This window comes from Dendrobium catenatum, unplaced genomic scaffold (genome assembly GCF_001605985.2).
Source record: "Dendrobium catenatum unplaced genomic scaffold, ASM160598v2 fragScaff_scaffold_390, whole genome shotgun sequence".
Classification (NCBI taxonomy): Eukaryota; Viridiplantae; Streptophyta; class Magnoliopsida; order Asparagales; family Orchidaceae; genus Dendrobium; species Dendrobium catenatum.
This window is the reverse complement of record NW_021318852.1, coordinates 394229-415437: the sequence shown is the minus strand read 5'-3', so window position 1 is coordinate 415437 and position 21209 is coordinate 394229. Positions and strand designations below refer to the sequence as shown.

Below are 21209 nucleotides of genomic sequence, written 5' to 3'. Positions count from 1 at the left end.
AAATCCGAAACCCTAACAGAGCGTCAGTTATGATGAAGTAATTATGTATAAGAGTCTTGAGGCTTAGATAACTGAAATATGTAATATATATACGATCAAATTAATCAGCAATATAGAGACATTAATTGAGCACTTAATCTAATTATTTGATTAATTTTCAATATATTCATAACAACAACAACATCAAGCTTTTGTCTCACTACGTGAGATTGGCTAAAAAACAAAAATTCATATATGAATAATTATAAGTTTTCATTACATCAAACATCTTTAATAATTACATCCACAGATAAATAAATATATTTACAGATATATGATTACATGCACAAAAAATCATAGTATGAAATTGTGATTACATGCACAAAAAATCATAGTATGAAATTGTTTGTATACAAACCGGCATACTTCTGCTGGTATTTGCTGTGGAGGCTTAATGACCCAACCAAGTGGATGGTATCGGCTGGAACCTTGTTTTGGCATAGGAAAGTGCATCATAATAATCCACACGAGTGAAGCAATCGCGGAAATCAGTGAAGAGCTTTTCAAAAACCCTCCATAAGACTTTGTCAGATCTCGAGTAAGGATATGGAAGGAAGAACTGCAAGAGAAATCACAATGCTTTCAGCTTTTTAAAAACCAAAAAAGCTATGTCAATTTACAGAAAAGCAAACGATGAATAAGTACGATGCTTAGTACACAAAAGCCCATAAAAACTATCCGGCTGATATGTATCCTCAAAAGCTCCCAAAGAACTATTCTGGTTTTCAGTACTTCATTTGTTTTTCTAGTGCTTGCAAATATATGCTCTGACGCCTATGTGCAGCAAGTTTTGAAGCTTGTTTACATAAACACCAACATTTTTTTAATGAAAGTTCATTAATCTCAATGGGTTATAGGAAATGAAAATCACGTATAAAGCTATTACCAGTCATGTGATCCATTGTTATTGTCGTTGCCAACTAAAGTTGAGGGTCCAGTGTTAAATTATCTTCAAAAATTAAAATCACCACATAAGCTAACAATTTTGTAGATTTTACCACATGTTCATAGATGATCAAACATGAGATCTTGATACAACCAGTCGACTTACAGATAAATGTCTTGCTTCTCTTCTCATTTATGAGAAAGACAGACTCTGCATCTCCTTATTAAACAACTCCTAAGAAATATGAAACTATAAGAAACCAAACAAGAATATACTTTTTTCTAGGCCTATTTTCTTTAAAAGATTGGCGACATCACTTACAAAGGAGGGCGTGAGTCGCATAAAACCCAACTTTCCTAAGCACATAAAGGAGCTCTTTTTTGAAGGAAAAAATGCTTACGTTTCCTTCCAGTGCAAGACGTTTTAACAGTGCAAAGGTATGCTCATTCTCTTCCAAATTGTTGAGAACAGTTAACCATATTTGTGAAGCAAGCTCGTAGGCATTATCTCTTGACCTCCCGCATGCAATAAACTGATCTGCTTGGATAAAGAACAAAGCCTGGTCATTAACAGCAACCCGCATATGTATTATCCCACCATTTATTGTGGCTTTAAAGGAGTTAATTTAAGCTATTTGTTATTCAAGTATATGACAAATTCTGAAGATAATCCCATTTTAAACAACCCACAACAAAAAAAATCATGAAAATGGGCATCTTTAAAAGAAAAGAAAAAAAGATCAATTCCATAAATAACCAACTTAAAAAATTTATAAATGAAAGAGAGTTTTAGCTTGCCAACACCAACACGGTGCAATAGCGAACCAGTTAAAGCAGAGTTCTATAAGCGCTTACCAATAAGGGTTCCATGAAGTATGCTAGAAGGAGGTGGCATGTTAGAAAGCTCAAGTTGTTCTTTGAGAAACAAATAAGCATGGCCTACAAGCTCATCAACTTCACCATCTAATGTGATAACATGCTCGCTAGCATATAATGCCATGTATCTTCTGGAGGGAGTATAAATAATGTTAGAAAAAGATTAGTTATTAAAAAAAAATATTCTAACGCACAAACAAGATGAATCGGCTCAAAATTTTATACTAAAGATGATGGAAAAATAAAAGCGTATACCCATTAGAAGCAGAGAAAGTGATAATATAACTTATTATCAACGTGCATAAGGCATGTTGTGGTAATTAATTTATGCTCTAATAAATTGGCACGAAATGAAAATGTAACACGATAAATAAAAGATTTCTTCACAGTAATATAGATCTCTCACCTCTTAGCTAAACCTCCAGGAATAGGGCCAGGCCAACGTTTTCTAAGGACGGCTGAAGGCCATGAGCGTGCAATTGCAAATTGCCATAGACACTCCGCCCGGAATATGGAAGCCCACTGCTTACACACACATGATATTTGAACCCAATCAGGAATAGGTACCCGAACAAAAATTTCAATGAGAAGATGATCGGGAATGTTGTAAAAATTATCACTGTTGGTATCCATTATTAGGGTCACCCTGAAAAAAGATCATTGCCAACTCGTTCGTTGGTACCATTTTAAAAATCATGAATATGCGAATATAATTAATATTATTTTAGTACCTATAATTAATAGCTCTGAGAATACAAGTAAAATATCAACTAGATAAATATTAGCGAAGTTAAACCTAGGAATTTAACAATTTGAAAAAAACCATAGCATCTCAATTATCAGTTTAATATAAATACACTAATGATTTCTTGCTTACTACTTAACCAGTTGATGCATAAAATCACCATTAAAATAGAAAAAGAAATCTTCAAATCTTTCATCATGTTTTAGCACATTTTTTTAGCTCCCATGTTTAACAATACTATGTCCATTACAAAACACTACTTTCTGATTCCCTTTAAATGCCTTTTCCACTGCCATACAGATCATGTAGAATTACAACAAGTTCAATCAACAAATAAGATTCGAAAATATCTGAATGCTTATTGAAACATAGAAGCTTTTCAACCAGAATGATGTGGGAATTTGTTATCCTGACACAAAAGACATCAAAACTTCCTGATAAAAGGAGAAAATGTGTTTGTTCTCAGGATGATACCAATGATCATAATAAGCAAAACCGAACAAAAGTTAATCAAAGGGCCTTCAATCAAGCCTGTTATTCACACTCTAACAGCTAACTAAAAGACTCAAAACAATGGAAGAGATTTTTTGGTAATTAGATTAGCACAAGCCTCCCTCCCCTAATGCCGATCCTTGAACCCCTGCCAGAAGAAGGGGAACCAAAAACCCCAACCAGCGAGGCTAAAGCTGGGCAATGGTTTAGAATCCTCTAAGTTTTGCGCAGTGGTCAAAACATCAACCATAGAAACACGTGCACTGTGGTACTGGATAACAACCTTGTGCAGTGCACTAACCAAACACAAAACAAATAGAAAAACCACGATCTCTGTCAATGGCTTATCAGTTTGACATGCTCACATAAAAACCTTGGAGTAATAACCTCACCAGAAATCTCACACTGATTTTAATATTTAATAAAACCTCACCCCTAGCCACTATGGATAGTCATGATAGAGAACACATTATTCTCTTCTATGAACAATTTTAGAAGATCAAAATAATTGCTATTGAGAAAAAGAAGAAAACTAAAAAACCTGTTACAAAATCATACTTCGGTTAATTAATCAAGACTGATGAATAAATTTTAACAATGCTCAAACATAGAAATCCTTCATCATAGCCATCACATGCATTTTCTAATGAAATAAGCCAAAATATAATTTTATCAAGTTTTAAAACTCAAACAATAATAATCAAGAAGCCAAAATATATTTGGCCAGAAGAAAATATTTGTAGGAAAAATATATAAATATGAACGAAGAAAGTCATGATTAAGGTAAGACAGCAATGCAAAGAATATAATTTAATAGTAAAGTCGCACAATTAAAAAAAAACTTGATGAAAATATACATAAAAAGATCAAAAGAGTAAGAAAGAGCTTCTCAAGGCTCTTAGCCAAGTCAGAGAGAGCAAGATCGGGAGAGAGACAAAACTTTGTGATTAGGTGAATAAGTAAAAATTGGAATATAAATTTTAAAGTGTAAATCACAGGTTAAATTCCATCTTGTAAGTTTCTTCTAAACAGAGGCGGACCTACGGTTAGGTGAGGGTGGCAATTGCCCACCCTCAAAATTTTAATAGATTAATTATATTAAAGATAATTTAGGTATTTTCCTCCCAACTTGCACTATTTCACCATAATAAGAAATAAAAACTTACGCTAATGCTGCGGATATTTGAATAAAGAAAGAGCCGTTGCTACCTCGCTCCCGCGAGCACAGGCTCGCTTTCGCATCCTGCTTGCCACCGACTCTAGCTCAAATATGAGCTGCCATCCGTCCGCACTCGCTGAGCCTTGCTCCGACAGTCCTATGGCCCGCCTGGGATCATCATTAAACTCGCTAGAGTAGGTCAAAAACCCCGGTCCCCCAAGCCCTACTAACTATTTCTTCCAATTCACGGTATCATATAAGTTCATTAGGTGGAATGGATTAACTCTTTGAGTTGATTGGTTGCAACTTTTGAGCAAGATTTCAGTTGGATTTGAGCTAATCCTTCCAATAGGTTTGCAGGAGACAGTCCTGTTAAAATTCTGAATTTAGCAAGATTTGATAAATCACAGGTTATTAAAGGATTTATCAAATCCTAGAAAATCCAGGTTTAAGGAAATGTAGACCAACGTAATTCATTAAATCTCTTTAAATACTCCAAATCTCTCAATTGGCAATCAATCAGTCCAAAGAGTTGGTTTGATTTAAGAATTCTAAAATCAAACTGTCATGCCTTCAGGATTTACTAAATGCACTCTGCCTATTTCTATCTTTTGTGCAGACCGTATTTCCACTTCTTTAACATATTTGCTTGTTGACTGCATACAATTGTCATCTGATAAAAAATCTTGTGAACTGAAACGTTTTTCTAAGTGGTTTTAGGTCTCCCAATGACAGTTTGGTTGCATTGAAATTTCATGTTCGTTTCCTTGACTCCAAATTCGTAATCCATAAGGTTTGTCCAATGTTTTGTGTGTTAGTTTTTTATGAGTTTTGTTTATTTGTATTGTTCTTTCATTATATTTGAGTTTATCAAAAATATTTAAGGATTTGTTTTGTTTATTTATTTATTACGATTTATAGTATGTGTAACTTATGCTTACCCTTCTTAATGATTATGGTGTTTAGATTTCATTATATTAACGTTAAACACTGTCGTTGCCAGGTCCCAAGTCCTGGATGAGAAAAGTGGAGGATTGCGTTAGGTAGTCGACAACTAGCGTAAAACTTGTCAAACAATAAATGACATGAATCCTTTAAAAAATTGTGTTAATGCTAGGGCGTCCCCTGGAAGCGACGAGCTGTATTTCTAAATACAGTGACAAGTGTGCAAGGGCCGCTGCACCGGTGCCCGGGTGCAGTGTTAAATAGGCAAGGGTTCCCACATCAAGAACGAATGTGGGCAAAGAAGCTAGTCCATGAAAATAAAATTAGGATAGAAACTTGGAATATAGGTTCTCTTACAGGAAAATTAATAGAATTAATATATATTATGATTCATAGGAAGTTAAATATTTTGTGCATTCAGGAAACTAAATGGGTTGGAGAGAAGGCTGAGGAAATTAATAGTTTAGAATTTAAACTTTGGTATTCAGGTAGGAGTCGTACTAGAAATGGTGTAGGTGTTATTATAGATAAGAGTTTAAAGGATAATGTTATAAAAATTAATAGGATTGAAGATAGAATTATAGCTTTAAAGATTGTTGTTGATGATAAGATTATTAATATTATAAGTGCTTATGCTCCTCAAGTAGGTTTGGATATGAGTTCTAAATTAAATTTTTGGAATGACTTAGAAGAATTAATACAAAATATACCTCTTGAAAAAAGAGTTTTTATTGGAGGAGATTTAAATGGACATGTTGGTAGAGAGGTAGATGATTTTAAAAGCATTCATGATGGCCATAGATTTGGAACGACGAATGAAGGTGGCAAGACCATATTGGATTTTTGTTTAGCTTATAATTTTTTAATTGCTAATACCTTATTTAAGAAAAGGAATGAGCATCTCATCACTTATAAAAATGGATATAATACAACCCAGATTGACTATTTTCTTATTAGAAAATTAAATCGTTTAGATTGCAAAGATTGTAAAGTTATTCCGAGTGAAAATTTATGTACCCAACATCGATTATTAGTTTTGGACTTTAAGATAAAGGGGCATAAAATAAAAAATAAAGTAAAACAATTTTCTAGGATTAAATGGGGGCATTTAAAGAATATTAACAAAAATATTTTTGGAAATAAGATTTTAGATCTTAAGATTTTGTCTGTGCATGAGGATGCTAATATTATGTGGGAAAAAGTGGCTAGTGATATTAAGAATATTGCAAAAGATGTCCTTGGAGTATCAAAGGGAAAAGCTCCTAATAGTAAAAATAGTTGGTGGTGGAATCCTAATGTGCAAGAAAAAATTAAAAATAAGAAGCTTTGTTATAAAAATTGGTTTAATTTTAAAAATTCCGATAATTGGGAAATATATAAAGTTGCTCGTAAGGATGCTAAGAAAGCCATATGCGATGCAAAGACATTAGCTTTTAGTGATTTATATAATAGATTAGATACTAAAGAAGGAGAAAGATATATGTATAAGTTAGCCAAACAAAGAGATAGGAGTAGTAAGGATTTAGTTCAAGTGAAGTGTATTAAAGATGAAGATCAAAAAATACTTTTCTTAGAAGATGATATTCAACAAAGATGGATGAGATATTTTGCTAAACTTTTTAATGAAGATTGTGAAAATAAGATTGACTATAGTGACCTTAGCACCCTAAATGAAAATAAAGATTTATGTTTTTATCGGCATATTAGTAAAACTGAAATTAGAGAGGCTTTAAAGAAAATGAAGGGTGGAAAAGCTGTTGGACCTGATGATATCCCAATAGAGGTGTGGAAATGCTTAGGAGATGAAGGAATTTCATGGCTTACTAAACTTTTTAATACTATTTTGAAGACTAAAAAGATGCCAGATGAGTGGAGAATGAGTATGTTAATTCCTATTTTTAAGAATAAAGGTGATGCACAAGATTGTGCGAATTATAGAGGTATTAAGTTAATGTGTCATACTTTAAAACTATGGGAGCGAGTTATGGAGCATAGGTTGCGGCGTGATACTAATGTTTCTCAAAATCAATTTGGATTCATGCCGGGTAGGTCGACTATGGAAGCCATACATTTATTAAGAGGTTTGATGGAGAAATATAGAGAAAATAAGGAGGATCTACATATGATATTTATTGATTTAGAAAAAGCATATGATAAAGTTCCAAGAGAAGTGCTATGGAGAGTTCTTGAAAAGAAAGGAGTCAATAATGCTTATATTCAAATCATTAAAGATATGTATGCAGGAGCTATTACATGTGTTCAAACACAAGGTGGATTGACCAAGTATTTCCCTATTTCGGTTGGGTTACATCAAGGATCAGCCTTAAGCCCATATCTTTTTACTTTAGTCATGGATGTTCTCACTAGACATTTGCAAGAGGATGTACCTTGGTGTATGCTTTTTGCTGATGATATTCTTCTTGTTGATAAGACTAGAGAGGGAGTTGAAGGTAAACTTGAATTATGGAGGTCAACCTTAGAGTCTAAAGGTTTTCGCTTGAGTAGATCTAAAACAGAATATATGGAGTGTAATTTTAGTAGTAATAGACCTACTGAAGGGATTGTGACTTTGGGCGATCAAGTCATTAATAAGAGTACACGTTTTAGATATCTTGAATCTATTGTTCAGAGTGATGGTGAAATAGATGGGGATATTATCAACAGAATTCAAGTTGGATGATTGAAGTGGAGGAATGCATCGGGCTTGTTATGTGATAGAAATGTACCCCTCAAACTTAAGGGAAAATTCTATAAGATGATAGTGAGGCCTGCAATGCTTTATGGTGCCGAATGTTGGCCATTAAAAGAGAAGCATAATACTAAGTTAAGTGTGGCAGAGATGAGGATGCTCAGGTGGATGAGTGGCTTTACCCTTAGAGATTTGATACGAAATGAGCATATACGTGAAAAGGTTGGAGTAGCTCCAGTAGAAGATAAGATTAGAGAGAGTCGCCTTAGATGGTTTGGTCACATAAAACGGCGGCCTTCCGATGACCCGGTTAGGAGAGTAGAGGTATTAGATTTGACTTATGTTAAGAAAGGTAGGGGTAGACCTAAAAAGACTTGGTTAGAAAATATTAGGAAGAACCTTTCTTTATTAGATTTAAATGCGAATTTGACTTTTAATAAGACACAATGGAGAAAAAGGATTCATGTAGCTGACCCCACGTAGTGGGATAAAGGCTTGATGTTGTTGTTGTTGTTGTATGTTTAGATTATAGTGGATGGATCAATATTTGAAGAGGAATGAACATGTTGAGGTTGACATGGATACTTTTCCTACTGACCCTACGCTTCGACCTTCAATTTGGAGTTATGAGGGATAGAATTCGATGAACATATTTGGTGAAGGGATTATATCAGCCAAAAAAATATAATTTCCCCCAAACAATAATAGGAAATGTTACTCCAAGGTTTATTTTTAAATGGTTTGAAGAATATTTGAAATGATTGAAGTATAGTGTACACAAAGATGATGTGTTTTGTTTAAATTTTTATTTATTCAAACCTCAAGAACCAAAAATTATAAGTCAAGATGATGGTGATTCATTCGTTAGTGAATGATTCAAAAATTAGAAGAGAAAAGAGAAATTATTAACTCATGTTGGGGAAACATAATAGCGCTCACAACAAAGCAAGATAGAAATGTAAAGATTTAATAAATCTTAAAATAGTGTTCCTAAATTTTGGCTCAATAAGAATGATAGGAATAAAAAAGAATATCATATCATGTTTTCTACAGCTGTTGATTGTGTTAATAGAGTCTTTTGATTTTATTTTCATTCTGCCTTTTAACAAGTTATGATATATTCTACAAATTTTCATAAAACTATTCTTAACGGTCATTATGAATTCTCCTTATGCCTTTTTCCCCTTCATCCTTTTTACAACTTCACATTCAAGTTTTCTTGCAATGGAAATTAAATTTCCGGATGATGCCACATGGGAAAATTTTGCCGTCCTCTCTTCAATTCTCATATTTTCCTTCTCTCAACCTTGGGGACAATGTTATTTTTCATGGCGATGAGAGTGTTAGACATCAACAATATATATTTAGTTAAATAAAGTACAAACTAAATGGTTTATACATATGTAATAAGCACTAGTTTATTCTTTTTTTTTAAGATGATCGGTTCTATATTGTAAACTTGGTCTACCCAATTATTATGAATACACCTCCTATTGTAAGAAAAGATTATAGAATAAATAGTGTATGGTTTCTCCGTCTCTGGTTTCTCTTTTGTCTCTTCTTCTTCCTTAAGGATTCCACCACACCTACTCAAATAGTGCTTTCCCCTTGTTGATGTAGATCAAGAAGCATAACAACAATAGAGATGTGTAAAAAATTGCTATGAAATTATTAGACCGGTCACTAGCGGACCGGTCCAATTACAGCGAGTCCCTAAGGGACTGGTTCAGTTTTACTCTAGAAGGGGCGGCGGCAAAGAGAGAGGGAGAGGAGTGGGGTCCACCAATAATTTTATGCTTGGAAGGAAAGGAGGGGGCGGCAAGGGCTCCTTAGTCATTTGACTTGATTAATTAATTACATGCTTTAAGTAAGATGAGAGAATTAAGGTTAGGGTTATGCTTGATTATTATTCTCTTGAGAGTTTCTTCTTAGTTTCTTGGGCTCTAGAGTTATCTAGAGAATGGGAGAGAACGATCCTCCTCTCAAATTGAGGATCAATTGTATCTTTGTTTTTGTGTTTTCGTTAGTTCTCCCTTTTGCCATAAAATTACTATTTGGAGAGTTTTCTAACAGATTTTGTGGGAATCGTTTGTTGTTTTTCTCTATATTTGTTAGTGTTAACTTGATATATTTAAGTATTTCCTATCAAATTGGTATCAGAGAAAGTCTTGGAACCATCGGGGGCTAAATTTTTTAAATTTCAGAAGCAAAAATTTATCTGGAGGAAGGAACCCTTACTGATTTTTTGATCAAAATCCAAAAATTTTCATGGCGGCCAAAAATGTAGATGCTTTGGAAGAACATTTTGAAGGAGAAATGAGTCAAATAAAAGCCACGGTGGAAGATCGAATCTCCTTCGTAGAAAACAAGGTTTCTTCTATGGAAGACAAAATTTTCGATCTTCATTTAATAGTGAAGAAGTTATTAAAAAATCAAATCCAAACAGCTGCATCGTAGGCGAAGGAACCAACGGGAAGAGCTACGAATTCTGATTTTCGTAGGAGGGAAGACGATGTAGAAATCATTGAGGAGAAAGGAGGAATGTGTGAAGGGAGACGTGGAAATAGGGAACATGGAGTAAGGGGCGTTGGTTGGGAGAAAAAAGAGGGAAATTATGATATGAGGGGTGCAGATTTTGGAGAAAGAAGTGAATAAAGTGAAGAGGGTTTTGAAGATGAACATGCAGGGAAAGATCGAGAGACATAGGGAGAGCAAAGAACTTGGGAGAGGGGAAAGTATGGAGGAATACAAGGAAACGGGGGAGAGCCAAAGGTGAGGAAGCTGAAGATGCCAATTTTCGACGGGGATGACGCTTATGGATGGATCTACAAGGTGGAGAGGTACTTCTCCATCAATGGGTTGACGGAGGAGGATAAACTGACAGCAGCAGGCCTATGTTTGGAGGGGAAGACATTGTTATGGTTCCAGTAGAGGGACCAAATGAGACCTATACTGAGCTGAAGAGCATTCAAGGACTGTTTATTAGAATGTTTCCAAACCGACGGGGGAGGGGACTTTTAAGAGCAGTTTTTTGCACTGGTGCAGGGCGGATCAGTGGCAGATTATCGTGAGCGGTTCGAGCACCTAGCCAGTCGAGTGGAGCAATTATCAGAGACGACATTGAAGGGAAACATCATGAAAGGGCTCAAGATAGAGATCAGAGCGATGGTGAAAGTCATGATGCTAATTATATCACTAGGACTTATTATATCACTATGATTTATTATATCACAAGATAAAAGCCTACCTAAATCTAATAAAATATTGGGGGTTTGCAATAAGACTTGTACACATTAACCCTACAGGTCAGAATTGCCTCCTGGACTTATATCCCACCTAGAGTAGAAAATCAACTAACCCACCACCTAATATTTTGAAAACTACATCGTTTTCATCTCTAAAGATTTGAAAGATAAACTGGCTATTATAATTTAGAAAAAAAAAAAAAGGACTTACAATTTTGCCACCTGAAGGGGTAAGTCAATTATCCCACCTAATTATTTTGAAAACTATGTCATCTTACTGTCACATAATATGCAAGATAAGCTAGTTATTAGATTTTAGAAAATAAGAATTACAATCTTACTACTTAAGCAAGATTGTCAGACTCATGATATAGGTGTTAATGCAAAGATTTACATTATGCCACCTAATGACTACAAGATGGCCCATAAGGCTTGCAAATGTGATATGCTAGATAGATTCTTATTGAAATGCCACACTTTATGTTCACAATAATTGATCAAATGTCAATACACCATAACATGAATAACGCCTACTAAAACATAGAGGGACAAGTTCAATTTATTTGGAAATCTTTATCCACGACACTTGTCAAGCATTATTTTTCTTACAAAAAAGGACCTTAAAGTTGATTTTAATAGTAGAAAATTTGACCCTACAGGTCTAACATAAAAAATAGATATTCCAAACCATTACAATAATTATAAGAAAAAAATAATCATTTGCATTAAATAGCAAACGAACCACACATTTTTTTCACTATTACTCAATAGCCGTAATTACAGTTGAATTTTGCTTAATATGCCCCAAAAACGACTAATAAATAGTTAAATACACAGGTAAATATAAATGTATAACCTAGGGCCTAAAATCTCAACAAATGATATTTTCTTCAAAGTACCTTCACATGCATAGATAAGGGACCCTAGGTTTCTAAGAAAATTTACATTTTTATATTAATCTAGATACAAAAAAAAAACTAGAATAGAAAGAACAACTCCAATCTTAAATTGCATTCACTCAATAATAGAACAATATGACGCCGATACAACAACAAGTTAGTATAGCACATCAAAACACATCAATATCAACAATAAACCAAGGAATGCCTAAACTATGTCCAGCATATCGCTTTGCCTGCCAAATTGTGAGTTATTTTTAAGATTTTCTTTCATACTGCCTCCCAATAGAGTTCCATCAATGCACCTAAGCATTGATTTAAGCCAACCATTGGCATGTGGTCATCGTGTTGAGTCAATTTGTTTACTACCCATAATTTTTTTGAAGTTAAAATTTACCTATATAATGAAACTATGAGAATTTTCACTAAATTGTTTGCATAAATTGATTGAAAACAAAAATAATAATAATCTCAACATCAAAAATATTCAACGGGAATCAATTTCTTCAATAAAACCTATCTTTATGAATATATATCTAATTTTCATGAATCAAAGAAAATTTTATTTTAAGAGAATTTCCGAATTTATTAAATGCCTCTTTTTCAAAAAGAACTGCATTTAATTCAAGATTTGGATTGAAAATGCGTTCATTTATATTTTCTAAAGTTATTCACAAATTAAAAATAATTTGCAATTTGTTTCAAGAAAAATAGGAAAATACCTTGGTTTCTAACTCTCCAAAATTGTATATTCTTAATGAAAATATTTTTTTTTCCTTCAATTTTTAGAAAACTCTTCCTTAATTTTCTAAAACTTTAAATCATTTTAGTGGTTTTAAAAGCATGGAAAATCTAGAAAACTAGAAAAATATATTTATATTTTCCACGAAAAGAGCATTTTATACATTTTTTTAGAAAAAAGGATCATAATTTTCATGAATTAAATATGAACTTTTAAAGAAAGACTATTTTTTTAATTCCAAAAAATCTTTAAAGCATAGTGGACCTGAGTGGTGACTGGTGAGATTTCAACCATTGAAGTTAAGTTCAATGGCATAAAATCTTCAAGTAATAATCGGACCATGCTCAACAAACAAAGTGCACAACCTGATCTCATCTAACAAAATCAAAGGCCGCGAGTTTCTAAAAGAAGGGATCGAACAGATAACATCTCGTCTTCCTCCGCCTTCGACAAGGTATCATTCACCAGAGAAAATGCAAGTTCTAAAAAAGTTTCCAGGATTGATTTTTAGTATTTCTAAACAATTCAAAAGCCTGGCATGATCATTTAGGGCAGCTTTACCTCAGTTGGGTGGTACCTAAGGCTTTACCTCAGTTGGGTGGTACCTAAGCGTATATTGTGCATTCCAAATAGGCATCAAGAAAAGTTTAGAGTTTGAGACGGCATACCTCAGTTGGGGCTATGATCAAGTGCCCAAATTAATCAAGAAGTTTCACTCAAGATCGGGAAGAAGACAATGGCATCGCAATCGCCAAGACGCAATCTGGATCCTATGGTGGAACTACCCAAGAAGAGATTAATCGAGCAAAAGAGTTGGTGACGCACGAAAATCTTTTCCACTAAGGACGCACATACCGGCCTCTCAACTGATTAAGATTTTGAACATGGGTATGGGGAGGGACAGCTGGTGCAGCAGATCAGCCTCAAGAATAGCAGGGCAAAGATCTTGCAGAATTGCAGCCAACCAACCTGAGGTGCAGGTGCGATTCTTGGAGTCTGAAGGAGTCGGCTGCGGCCGAAAGATCGTCCGAGAAGTGGTTATGGGAGAGGTCGAGAACCGCGATTCTTAGTAAGGAGAAGCTGTCGACCGCGTGTAAATGGTAAATCGGGGAAGGAATCGACGAAAGCTTGATAGTAAGCTTTCGGGTGCGCTTCTGTGAAGTGCTAGAAGGAGGAAGCGGCCTGCGATTGAGGTCGGCAGCACCGTCGCTGGATGGAGACTCTGTCAAACACTCAGGGGAGAAAGACTAGGACTAGGTATCTCAGCCAGTAGAAGAACGAACAGAAAGCAGAAAGAGCGGAGCATTGGGTTCGCTTCAGTAAAGCATTTCTGCTTGTCATCGGAGAGGGAACCACGCCTCTAAAAGAACAAAAGAGGGCGTGCAGCGGGGCAGGACAGGGAAGGAAAGAGGGGCGATTCTTGAAAGATTCCAGCGGAAAACGCAGCCACGATATATGGCTACCGTTTTTAGAATAAGAAAATAAAATAAAATAAATATCAGCAATGTCGTTTAGAACTTTTGGTAAAAAATATGTGAGGCGGGCAATGATAAACGGTGGGCCATGTCATGTCATTTGTAAGAAGGTGAGGGATGCCGTATCCTATCTTGATAGAATGTTTGGTTGTATGAATTGTATGTGAATTTATTTTAATAAATCTAGATATTTAAAAAAAAGTGAGACCCTACTTTTAGAGAGCGAAATAAGTGAAATCCTAGTCATATGTAACTCATCTATGTTTATAGGTTGAAAGTTGTGGCTATCAGTCAAGATTTTTTGGATTTGAATTTTACGTATGAGATGTATGTGTGAGAGTTTATTTTACTAAGTTTAAATGTCTCAAGAAATAAAATAAAATAAACATAGCTGCAGCTCCTCTGATTTTCCCCTTCTTTCCTCTAGCTATACCGAAGGACTCTTTCTCTTTTAGACTTCTCATTATGGAGTCGCAAGAGGCTTTTTCACTCTTGAGTAGATATCCTTCTCTTCCAAATGGCCCAAATTCCTGCAAAGCGTCCTCCCTCGGCACCAAGTCATTGATTCCTTCCCTTAACTAGAAAAATCTTCTCTCCTCCCATATTTTCTCATATTTCTCTTCTGTTGAGCTCCCACTTAACTTTATCTCCCCCCCCCCCCCCCCCCCCCTTCAAAAAAAAAAAAAAAAAAAAAAAACAAACAATTGGTTGCTTTGTCTAGCTTGTTCTTAGCTGATGAAATTGTTGAAGGTGTGAAAAAGTGGAACCTTTCTCTGTTTGGTTACACTTTGAGAAGAAAGTCATACTATGAGGCTCTCCTTATTGCTATTAAAAAATTGGTCGATAAAATGTACTCTCTCTCTCTCTCTCTCTCTCTCTCTCTCTCTCTCTCTCTCTCTCTCTCTAATGGTTTCTTTTTATTATGCTTCTTCACTCCCGAGGACTATGAGACGGTTTGGTCTGGAGGGCCATAGTTTTGTTGGGTAAACCTTTTATTCTACAAAAATAGCCTCATATGTTCAGCCTAAAGAGGGAAGAGTTCACTCACCTCTATAATACTTTGGATCAAAACCCATGATCTTCCTTTATCTTGTTGGAATAGTATCTATAAGATTACTAGCTACATTAGCAGTCTCCTAGCAGTTGACAAGCTCATGACTGAAAAATAGTGTCTCATGTTTACTAGGTTTATGTCCAGGTTGATAGTACATCATGTACCTTCGATGAGATACTTATTTATGTTGCTGTGAAAGCTCAAATCCTTAAGATCCAACATGACTAGAAGTCATATTTATGAGAGGCTTATGGCTCTTTTGCTTACACATCCAACTTATTTCATCTGAAACTACCATCTAATCTCCTTAATTGCCTAGGAGGCTAGGTTCTAGGAAGCATTACTAGAAAAACTTCAAACATGATATCAGAATAGCCCGGGAATCCTCTTCCCTGCATCATACCATTATACATAATCAAACCCCTATTGTTGACCCCCTAAAACCCAACGGCCTAAATCTCCCTAGATCCTCCCTAGATCCTTCCAGTCCAAATCAGTAAAGGGTCATCATGACCCCTCTCAGCAAAAGACTCAGCCACCACTTCTTCCAAAGACACTGTCTCTATTCTAGATTTAAATTCTCCCTTTAAAAACCCACAACCTACCTTCGTTTACCTTATGGAGTTGTGAATTGGTTACAAATGTCAAACAAGTTTGGATTGCTTAACCAGGAGGAGAAAAATCTTGCTACCTCTGCCAACATCCTACATAAACCACAATCAATACTACATTTAAAGGGGCTAAGAAGACCTCAAAACAATCCTCCAAAAAACCCAACATTACTACATGGAATGTCCGTGGCTTTAATAGCTAAAAAAAAAAAAAAAAGTTTTGTTGTGTAAAAAGTAGCCTATATTCATAAGCTAGACATGCTTGGTATTTTGGAAGCAAAAATTCAACACCATTCAAATGGTGATCCCTAGTTCTTTGCCTCCTACAGAGTCTTTGAGTCGAAGTTTTGTTGTAACAATTTGAGCTCTCTAGTCCTAATCAAATTTGGGTTAAATGGAACACTTTATGCATTACTCTCAAGTGAATTTACAAATCTTGTCAACTAAGACTTGGGAAATTTTTGTTTGCCAATTCATTTCTTGTTTACCTCTCTATAATATATGCCTCCAATTCTTAAGGTGAGCATGATCTGTTGTGGCACTAATTAGTTAGCATTGGTGGGCATATATTTCATCTCTGGGTTATGATTGATGATTTTAACTGTTGCAATTTTCTTAATGAGAAAAGTGGGCATCACCCTATCCTGGTTAACAAATTCTAGACTCTAAACAATTTGATTTTTAATACTAGCATGCATGATTTGGTATATACTAGTCACTTTTTTTAACAAATTTAACCAAAGGACTGATAATCCTATCCATATCAAATTAGATATAATGTTTGTCAATAATTCCGTGTTCGAAAATTTCCTATTTCTTTTGTAAAATTGATGGGCCCCTCTGTTCTAATCATTCTCCGCTCCTTTTGAATCTTAAGCATGCTGAAATTATTAATCATAGGTTCATGTTTAAGAACTTTGGACTAACCTTCCTTTTCTTTGGAAAGATCTTGTGTCAACTTTATCCATGCCTCTTTATGGTGATCCAATTTCCATTTGGTATTAGATATTACAAAATATCAAACTCCTCATAAAATCCAAGCAATTGGCCTCTTCTTAGCTGCCTGCTTCTAAGATTCATGATCTATAATAGCAACATGATTCCTGTCTTTTACTTATTTCATCCAACCCCACTAATTAGACTATGAATTTGAAATTCAAAAGGATGAATGAAAAGCCTCCCTACTTTTCATCCTATTAGGCTTCTTGGACAATTCAAAGATCTAAAGGGAAGTGGCTTATGCACAATGACGATGATTTAAAGTTTTTATATGGAAAATTTAAGGTTAGGAAAATTATAATTGCATCAAGAAGATTACTTATATTGATGGGGAATTTTTCTCTTCTCATGATATCAGCCAAGCCATTACCAATCATTTTAATGACTTATGTAACACCACTAATCAATCTACTAGAAACTTTCCACCCATCCATATGGTCTTTCTATTCTAGCTCATCTTATTCCTTCTTTGACTGCACCAGTTTTTTATGAAGAAATTAAAAGAGTTGTTTTTAGAAGTCCTAATTCCTCCACTCCTGGTTCAGATGGCTTTACAATTGAATTTTACCAAAAAAAAAAAAAAAACATGGCATGTCATTCGACCTAATGTGTGCCAAGTAAAAATTCTTCTTTCAAACCTCTCACATTCCTAAAAGAGAAAAGGCCTTTGCAAGTTTTTTTATTCCAAAGGGTCCTCATGCCACTCATATAAAGGATTTCATGCCCATCTATCTTCGCAATACCTTTTATAAAATAATTATGAAAATTCTAGCTTTTAAGATCGAACAAGTTATGCCCCATATTATACTCCCCAGTTAATCTGGTTTTTTACATAACATAATAACATGAGACAAATTTATTTTAGCTTCTAAAAATTTATATCACTTTAACTCTCTTGGGAGGTCTAAGTTAAGCTAGACATATTTAAAGCATTTGATGCAATTTATTGGAGCTATCGCATTAATAGAATGGTAGAAAAAGGGTTCCCCATTTTTTTGTGTCGTGGATAAAAAGCTTGTATTGAAGATGTCCATTTCTCAATAAGCATCAATAGTGGCCTCCATGGATATTTCAACTCCTCCACTGGTCTAAGATTAGATTATTCCCTTTCTCCTTATTTATTTTGTATTATTATTGATGTCTTTTCTAACTTGCTTGAAAGTTTTGTTGGCTTTCTACCTTGAGGGATTTGCCATTGATGGCACCCATATATCTCATTTACTCTATGTTGATGATCTCTTTGTGTTTGGTAAGGCTGATAGTGCTAACACTTATGCTCTGGATAATAGGCTAAAATATTTGAATTTTCTTCTAGTTTAAGGTCAAACAAGAAAAGAGCTCAATTTATTTTCTAATGGTATTGATAATTCTGATGGGTTCTATAATATTTTAAATTTTCCCATTGGGGAGTGCAAAGTTAAATATTTTTGGATCCCTATCTCTTTTAAAAGGATGCAAGTTTAAGATTTCTGGACCCTTCTTTAGATGATCTTTCACATATTAGATGGCTGCAAAGCCAATCTTTTGGCTTTTATAGGTAGACTATAGTTTGTTTGATTTAGCATATGGAATTTTATTATGCATTGGACTAGAGGCTCTATTTACCTAAAAAATATTACAAATATATTAATAAATTGATTGCAAGATTTCCCTACCATGGTGACACAAAGGAAAAAAAGAATGCATCTTATCTCTTCAAGAAAACTTGCTTGCCTAAAGTTTTTGGAGGCCTTAGCCTTCCCTCCATTAAAGCTCTATCTGCTTATAACTATCCTCTAATATGGAGAAGCCTCACTACTTATAGCTAATGTGCTATGTGGGTTGATAAAAACTCAAGGTTATTGTATTTTTATCTAAAGAATTACTTATGCTAAAGTCTCTAATCAAATGCCAAAGAAAAATTCAGTTTTATAATGTGTAAATCCTATTTAGAATGCAAGTGCATATTATCGTATCAAGTAATAAAGTGATGAATAAAGTGTTGATCCCATGAAAAAAAAAAAAAAACTTGAGTTGTCCTATATGCAATTTATTAATGCTTACTAGACTTTTATGCTTATCTAATAAGCAAAAAAAAAAAAGGTGATTGCAACTTTAAAAATAAAAATAAAAGCTTCAAATTGCAAGAACAAAAGTTTCTAATGTTTAAAAAGTTTTGAATATATAAATCCTTACAAGAACATGATTGCATTAGAGAGGGATAATCCCTGAGGTTGGCATGGATCAGAGTAATTATTCTCATAGTTTATGTCAAGTTCATTGGAGCCTAAGCTAGGATCAATGCTAACTACAATTAAACTATCTGCTTAAAACCCCATAACCCAAGCCATAATATATCTATGCATGGCCAGATTACATTATATATTCTCTAATTATTCTCCTAGTTCATCTATCGAGGCTAAAGATCATACTATATTTTTGAGTTTATGTAAATCCTATACATAAACCAACTTAAGTGTGGAGAAAATAAAATAGTAAGGGTTTCATAAACATTCAACCTTGTTCTAAGCAATATACATTTTTTTTACTTCACAAATCCAAAAAAATAAATTAGCTACATATGGAGATATTAAACTTACAAAAAAACACAATAAACATTACAAACATTTAATTTTATTAAATTGTTCACAAATAAAACACAAGATACAACTCAAACACAAATTAAAAAAAAAAAAAAAAAATGCTACGTCATTAGGTGTCCATCTAAGGGAAATCCTATGGGCGACGTCTACACTAGGCTACGAAGACCTAGGTGCTAGAGTCGATTTCTGGGAAATTGACCTCGAATAATGAGGTCATCACACACTCCACTTTACTACTCACACACTCTCTAAAAATAATACTATAAATGTCTCCTCCAAGTGGCCAACCTCCTTACTCAAGGAATAAAGTGGCTATTTATAGTTTTTAAATTTTAATAGAACTAGTGTTGTCTCACTGGCTTTGCAGCATTGTGGCACTGTTGAACTGATGTGATGGTTCATCAATCAACATGTCAGTTTATCGGTTCAACTGTCTCTTGCTGCGGTGTTAGGTGATTTGATGTTATGGTGCTCTAGTCCAACATTACAGTATTTTTTATATGGCACTTTGGTCTAGCATAATAAATGGCATGAAATTTTTTGTATTTCCTTTATCTTAACACAACACCTATAATATAATCATTAGCATCATACATAATTTTAAAATGTAATGTCCAATCAAGTGTAATAATAACATGTGCAATGATTAAGTGATGTTTAAATAAGTTAAAAGCTTTTATGCATTCTTAATCAACGTGAAAAGGGACATCTTTTCCAAGTAAGTAATACAAGGGTTTTATAATTTTGTAAAAAAAAATCCCTAAATAATCTTCTATTGAACCCAATATGACCTAAAAGCTTCTTGTTCCTTTAGCAGGAGTGAGTGGTGGTAATTTTTCAATTACTTGCACTTTATCCTTATCCACTTCTAAGTTTTTTAAAAAAAAATTATGGCCTAGGGTAATGCTCTTTATTACCATAAATTGATATTTCTCTGAATTAGGTACCAAATTTATTTTTGCACATCTTTTTAAAACTATAGTTAAATGCTCTAAATAAGAATCAAAAGTGGTACCAAAAGCAGAGAAATTATCTATAAAAATATCAATGTCCTATTCAATTAATTTAGAAAATTTTTACAACATACACATTTGAAAAGTAGCAAGGGCATTACACAAACTAAAAGGCATCCTCCTAAAGGCAAAAATCCCATAAGGACTCGTAAACATGATTTTATCTTAATCTTTACGTGTTATAAGAATCTAGTGGCATGTTGAATATCCATCTAGAAAGTAATAAAAATAATGTTCTAGTCAATCAAAGAAAGGGAAAAATGAGCCTTCCTAGTTACTTTATTCAATTTTCTAAAGTCAATATGAATTCTCCATCCAGAAACTATCCTAGAAGGGATCATTCTTTTCATTAATTATAATAGTTAACCCCCTCTGCAGTCTTAGGAACACAATGAATTAGTCTAACCCAAACACTATTAGAAGTAGGGTAAATAATTCTTGCATTTAATCACTTAAGTATCTTCTTTTTAACTACTTCTTTCATTGCAAGGTTCAATCTTCTTTGGGGATCGGGTTTTGGGTAGGAATTTTTCTCCATCAGAATCTTGTACATACATATGGATGAATTAATTCCTTTGATGTCTACTATGGTCTAACTAAAAGCTCTCTTATACCCACTAAGAACCCTAATAAACATACCCTCTTGGTTTTTTTCTTATTCAATAGATATGATCATAGGTAAGTTTTATTCATTATTCTTCTAGTCCAAGATCAATAAGTAGAAGAATTTTAAATAGATTAATTTTTTAATCTCTTAAT

At 34.1% G+C, this 21209-nt stretch overlaps 2 protein-coding genes across 9 annotated transcripts in view; one reads left to right on the top strand and one right to left on the bottom strand.

Annotated features, from left to right (window-relative positions):
• Nucleotides 1–356: 356 nt before the first annotated feature.
• On the bottom strand, nt 357–14152 carry LOC110112286. Of its 8 annotated transcripts, none has more exons than XR_002305010.2 (7): nt 13385–14152; nt 2207–2446; nt 1780–1931; nt 1247–1462; nt 1091–1159; nt 926–988; nt 457–598 (listed from the first exon to the last, which is right to left on the bottom strand). XR_002305010.2 is itself a non-coding variant. In XM_028693960.1 (6 exons), the coding sequence occupies exons 3-6, from the start codon at nt 2431–2433 to the stop codon at nt 431–433; spliced, it is 684 nt and encodes a 227-aa protein (XP_028549793.1). In that variant the 5' UTR covers nt 2434–2446; nt 13385–13497; nt 13572–14148; the 3' UTR covers nt 357–430. The 8 variants fall into 8 exon arrangements, 5 of the variants coding, with proteins under 5 accessions (XP_028549793.1, XP_028549794.1, XP_020700133.1 ...); XR_002305016.2 differs by having other exon boundaries at nt 1326–1462; nt 13385–14151; XM_028693960.1 differs by lacking the exons at nt 926–988; nt 1091–1159 and having other exon boundaries at nt 357–598; nt 1326–1462; nt 13385–13497; nt 13572–14148.
• The window catches only part of LOC110112204 (cytochrome P450 71A1-like), an 18272-nt gene continuing 10663 nt past the window's right edge, over nt 13601–21209 (top strand). The window contains exons 1-2 of the mRNA XM_020844349.2: nt 13601–13785; nt 13879–13973. Coding sequence (XP_020700008.2) covers nt 13601–13785; nt 13879–13973 — 280 coding nt within the window. The remainder of the gene's footprint in view (nt 13786–13878; nt 13974–21209) is intronic.

Bases quoted from the DNA above. Each gene is read 5' to 3' on its own strand.
- LOC110112286 (XM_020844466.2), bottom strand. From the start codon at position 2,433: ATGGATACCAACAGTGATAATTTTTACAACATTCCCGATCATCTTCTC. The intron at 1,463-1,779 runs GTAAGCGCTTAT...TTATCCAAGCAG, and splicing joins ACTTCATGGAACCCTTATTG to ATCAGTTTATTGCATGCGGG. The intron at 599-1,325 runs GTAAGCATTTTT...TTTCTCTTGCAG, and splicing joins GTCTTGCACTGGAAGGAAAC to TTCTTCCTTCCATATCCTTA.